Genomic DNA, 6,000 nt, shown 5'->3' with positions numbered 1-6,000 from the left:
CTCTTCAGAATCTCTCACGAGAAAGCATGCAATCAGAAGACGACCTGCCCAAGAGCATGGATTACTGAAACCATGTCCTGAGGTCTGATGAGACTCAAGTCAAGAAGCTTTTGTCATTTCAATAATATATAGCTGATGCAGTACAGTGAAATGAAACTACATTCCTTAGGCACCATGAACCCTAAAATAAACGTGTTTGGCTCAGATGGTGTGGTGACGTTCTGGTGAGGAGAACCAAGAAAACGTTGTCTTACCTACCTACAGTTAGGCAGGGTGGTGGTAGCATCAAGATCTGGGGCTGCATGAGTGCTGCTGGTACTGTGGGGCTGCAGTTCATTGATTGACTTTCAGAAGAACATGATGCCTTCATAATATACAGTATTTATTTAAAATATTTTCATCTACTTCTAAGTAAAACTTGATATTACAGAAGACTTAATGCCTGCAATGCTGAACAAAAGACAAATCAACAGGTGTGTGTGTGTGTGTGTGTGTATGTATTTGAGTCAAACATCAAACCAGGTGTGTACACACTGTGTAAACCATGTAATGATCAGTTTATTGATCTTTTTTTTAAAGCCACTTTAATGTGCAACAATCATGAACTCTGAGATCAGGATCTGAACTGTAAGTGCTCGAGTTATTTCTAAGTGCCAGACATTAATTAATGATCCAAGTTTGATAGAGGAGCTCGAGCGGGTCTTCAGAAGGTCAGGACGGCTCGGATGCTGGCGGAGACACAGAGGGAAAAAAAAATGCGGATCGTAAATAGAAAAAAAAATACAAAAAAATCTTCAGAACTCAAGTGAAAGTCAAACCTCTTTCCAGCATGCATGAGGTCGAAGGCTTCGTTGATCTGATCGAAGGGCAGCGTGTGGGTCACAAACTCGTCCACCATCAGTTTCTTGTTCATGTAGTCTTCCACCAGTTTAGGGACGCTCTCGACGCTCTTCCAACCTGGAATGATTTCAAGATGGACATTTCTGTAGGTTTCTTTACTGACTCTAATGACACCAATAGCACAAACTACACTAATAATAAATTAGTGGTTAACCGATTAATATTTTTTTTTTTTTTTTTTGCTGATTGTCACCGAAAGTTGATTGTTGGAACCATCGCCATCCGCAAAAATCCATACCGATAGTTTTTCGGGCTTCTAGTCTACTGTCATTACAAGAGCGGCCTCTAGAGGTGAATTACTGACACCACATGCTGGGTTTTTTTTGCTGCAGGAGGGGTGTTCTATTTGGATAATTTTTTTATTAAATACATAATTCTATTTATTAATATATTTATTTCAGGCCACCTCTAACGCAAATGACACCAGTAGAGCAATAACACCAAAAATACCAATAACCCCAAAGAAAGAAGTCGTCGGCTTCTTAACATATATGCACATAAAATAAAAATAAAAAGTGTCAGTCCAAATTCACATGTGTTATACTATTTCAGCTAAAAACTGTAAAAGACCATTGTCATATTTTTTGAGTTATAATTCTGGAAGACCTAAAATCACCCGAATTCTCCACAACAGAGTAAATCTGTCATTTGGCGCCACTCACTAATTTTTAGACAAAAGCTGAAACCCTTTTGTTTTACTCGGGTGCTGTGAGGGTCTCGGACTCCCCACCTCCGAAAGCAGTTCCCTTCCACGTGCGTCCTACGATGAGCTGGAACGGCCGAGTGGAGATCTCCTGACCCGCGCCGGCCACGCCGATGATCACGCTCGTCCCCCAGCCCTTATGACACGCCTCCAGAGCGGCACGCTGTCAAACACGCACACATTTAAATTCATGAAAGTTTTATAATCATTTATAAGTTATATATTTATAAAATGTAGCTATGGACGCGCACCATGATGGCGACGTTGCCGATGCACTCGAAGCTGTAGTCCACGCCTCCATCAGTCATCTCCATCAGCACTTCCTGAATGGGTTTGCTGTGGTCTTTCGGGTTCACGCACTCGGTGGTGCCGAATTTCTTGCCGACTTCGAACTTTTCTGGGTTGATGTCCACGCCGATGATCCGGGAGGCTCCGGCGGCTTTACAGCCCATGATGGCGGCGAGACCGACGGCTCCCAAACCGAACACCGCGCACACAGATCCGGGCTCGACCTGCGCAGAGAGGAAACATATCCAGTTCCTCCAGCCGGTGTACTGTATGTGTGTGTTCAGCAAACACCGAGATAATCAGCACACCTTAGCAGTGTTCAGCGCAGCTCCATACCCTGTCGAGATCCCACACCCGAGCAGACACACTTTATCGAGCGGTGCGCGTTCATCCACTTTAGTCAGAGAGATATCAGCCACCACCGTGTACTCGCTAAATGTGCTGGTGCCCATAAAGTGGAAGATGGATTTACCTTTACAGGTGAACCTGGTGGTCTTATCGGGCATCAGACCCTGCCCCTGGGTCACCCTGAGACAAAAAACAAACAAGTAAACCTCCATCAGCACCTTGGCCAGTACATCCGTTTCCAGTCCTACAAAATAAAACTAACTGACATGTAGAGGGTCATATTTATGCTTGACCACATGTCTTGATCGATTGTTGGAACACCAGAAAAAAAAAAAAATCCATAGTTTTTCCGGCTTCTGTTCCGCTGGCATTACGAGAGCGGCCTCTAGAGGCGAATCACTGCCACCACGTGCTGTTTTAACACGCGAGACTACGCGCTGGACGAAGTTTTATATTTTTATTCATTACTCATTACATAATTCTTTTTAATACATAATTCAGATTTTTTTCTCTGTTATCAAATTAAATTTAAATTCAATAATGATTATTCGGTTATCGGGAACTGCAATTCAACCTAGGTGTCAGTATTTGCTAAATCCACTAGGGGGCGACCTCCACGAGCGTGTACATGAGTAAGTATTGTGTTCATGTATTGAAATTAAGGTTAGTTTTTTTGTAAACAGGATATTCATTCTTAATAAAAACAACACAAAAGCACAAACCTGATTTTCTGGCACAGGTTGGTCTTCGGGTTTTTGCAGAACTTGCATTCTCCACATTGTGGGATGTACAGTGGAACCACAGTGTCTCCTAAACAATAAAAAAAACAAAGTTAAAACTGTAACAGAACTTCTGCATCCAGGAAAAAATCTGCTTGTTCCTTTTCCTATCCAACATCATTCGATTTTAGACAATCCCACTCCAGAGATTCATCCCATTGCTGTCTAGTGTTCACGTTTCTGCACCGTCTTTCCCATTTGCATGACAATCTCAGTCTCATAACCTTCCTCACGGCACTTTCACACCCGAAACAATTCATCCTTCCATAATTCCCTTCACATGACATCAATACCTGGTTTGAACTTGGTCACGCCCTCTCCGACGCTCTCCACGGTTCCTCCTCCCTCGTGACCCAGGATGACGGGAAACAGGCCCTCGGGGTCGCTGCCGCTCAGAGTGTAGGCGTCGGTGTGACACACGCCCGTCGCGTGGATCTGAAACGGGGGCACGTGGCGCATTAACGACCGATACACATTTTTTCAAACGCACAAACGTTTGGTCTCGATTCTGATTTAATATTATGCACTAAAATCGTTTCCATAGTAACGTCTCGCATAACGTCTCCTAAACACGTTTAAATAATAATTACCACGGCGATGTTTTTAATTAAGGGATTTAGTCATTTCTTTATTTTGAACTTTGCGCAGCTCATTTATGAAACGTGACCAATAAATAGTCTAAATTTTCGGGTTGCAATACGTTTACAATTAATCTTGCAGTAAATTTTTGCAACTCAAATATAAACTTTTAGGTTATAAAAGAGATTTTTGTCGAAGAAGCAGCATGATTGAGTGCTGCATCAGATGACCTGTCCTCCACAATCACCAGATCTGAAACCGGTTCAGATGAGTTGAAACAGAGAGTGAAGGAAAAGCAGCCAACTAGCACTCAACACCTCTGGGAAAAAAAGTCAAGATAGTTGGAAAATCTTTTCAGGTTACTACCTCATGAAGCTGATGGGGAGACGAGAGTAGCTCTGTGGGTAAGATCTTGGACTTCTGATTGAAAGGTCATGAGTTTAAATCCCAGCACCACCAAGCTGCCACTACTGGGCCCTTAAGTAAGGCCCCTAACCAGGAACTTCTCAGTTGTATAAATTATATACTTGTAAGCCGCTCCGGATAAGAGCGCACACACACACACACACACACACACTCTGAGTGAATGGAGTGCAGGTTACCTTCACTCTCACTTCATGGGCTTTGGGTGGTGCCACCTCCACCTCCTCCACTGATAAAGGCTTTCCAGCTTCCCAGGCCACTGCAGCCTTGCACTTGATCACCTGAAATAATTAAATAATAATTGCATATCATTTTTTTTTTTTTTAAAGAATGAACGCATGCATACGTGTAAAACAAGCCCTGACACGTTTATACACGCCATATGCACGGGCTACATTTTTCCTACACGTGATCTAAAGGTGACCATTCAATCTCTCATTAATGATTGATGTTGTACAGAAGCACGTGACTCTGGTGTGTTTGAAACTTTGCAGCTGCAAATCCGAAAAATCTTCAAAAAAAAAAAAAAAACCGCATCACGACTTTTAACCTTCCAAAGAATCCGAGAAGATAGAAGTCGTAAAAGCGAGATTTAGAAACGCGTTACTGCGTGAAATTCAGCACGAAACCACATTTTCTGTCGTGAATTCGTGTTTAAAAGCTCACTTACTTTTCCAGCAGTCTCCATGTTGGTGCTTTGATCAAGAAAGAGGGCGTGTCTTAAGAAAACTGGACTTGTTCCCGGACCAGCCAATCACAACCGAGCTTGAGTTTGTCTCCACCAATCACAGACGAGTTTCTTTTCTCATCGCTGAAGCCGCGCAGTGATTTATGATTGGTCTCCAAACGGAAAGTAGGGGTTGATTTTTTATTCATTTATTATTTATTGGCTAATAAAAACGAAATTTGAATGAATAAAAGCATAGCGGTATGATTTACGATTTTGCATTTTCGTTTCATTTATTTATTCAAAAAGCCTACGATTATTTATTAACTTATGACGTCAACAATCCGAGCAATAATTTTTATTTTATTTAATTTTTTTGGTTTATTGCTCAAATTTAAACTGTATAATATTTGTATTAAAATAATAACCTTAAATAAATACACTGTTTGTCCATTAAGTAAAAAAATACAAATGTGCATAAATAAAATAAGCAGTAAATCAATTAAAAAGTACACAAATTATAAAATATTCCATTATCAAAAACATTTTTCTCTCGTCATTTAACATAAACACGTTTTCCTTAATAGCAAAACAGGTTGTCAATCAAACCTGCTCATGTAAATGGGGCCACGCCCACTGTGGGGTAGCTCTTGACACGTGCGGTTGACGTGATGCTCTTCCCCTGAAATACTTACAATTTATATCTTACGCCTAGATTTTACTCAGTTTATAAGTTTTCCAATGGATGTGCAGTGAACCAACGTGGCTGGTTTAGATGAGACAGAGCATTTCTCATGATATAAGGAGGAAAAAATAAATATTTCATGTTGAAATTAACAATTCTGGCCTTGTCTAAACACTGGGAAGATGGGAAGAGTGACTGCTAAACACTGGAAAGATGAAAAGAGTGACTGCTAAACACTGGGAAGATGGGAAGGGTCACTCCTAAACACTGGGAAGATGGGAAGAGTGACTGCTAAACAATGGGAAGATGGAAAGAGTGACTGCTAAACACTGGGAAGATGGGAAGGGTCACTCCTAAACACTGGGAAGATGGGAAGAGTGACTGCTAAGCACTGGAAAGATGGGAAGGGTCACTCCTAAACACTGGGAAGATGGGAAGAGTGACTGCTAAACACTGGGAAGATGGGAAGAGTGACTGCTAAGCACTGGAAAGATGGAAAGAGTGACTGCTAAACACTGGAAAGATGGGAAGAGTGACTGCTAAGCACTGGAAAGATGGAAAGAGTGACTGCTAAACACTGGGAAGATGGGAAGGGTCACTCCTAAACACTGGGAAGATGGGAAGAGTG

General features: G+C 41.7%; 1 protein-coding gene across 1 annotated transcript; it reads right to left on the bottom strand.

The window, feature by feature from the left end:
• Window positions 1–538: 538 nt before the first annotated feature.
• adh5 (alcohol dehydrogenase 5) lies at window positions 539–4,825 on the bottom strand. Its single transcript, XM_083559814.1, has 9 exons — window positions 4,691–4,825; window positions 4,200–4,301; window positions 3,312–3,453; window positions 2,962–3,049; window positions 2,200–2,419; window positions 1,855–2,115; window positions 1,631–1,766; window positions 819–957; window positions 539–728 (listed from the first exon to the last, which is right to left on the bottom strand). The coding sequence occupies exons 1-9, from the start codon at window positions 4,706–4,708 to the stop codon at window positions 704–706; spliced, it is 1,131 nt and encodes a 376-aa protein (XP_083415940.1). The 5' UTR covers window positions 4,709–4,825; the 3' UTR covers window positions 539–703.
• Window positions 4,826–6,000: the final 1,175 nt, after the last annotated feature.

This window comes from Silurus aristotelis (genome assembly GCF_946808225.1).
Source record: "Silurus aristotelis genome assembly, chromosome: 14".
Lineage (NCBI taxonomy): Eukaryota > Metazoa > Chordata > Actinopteri > Siluriformes > Siluridae > Silurus > Silurus aristotelis.
The sequence above is the reverse complement of the archived record's forward strand: the minus strand, read 5'-3'. Positions and strand labels throughout refer to the sequence as shown.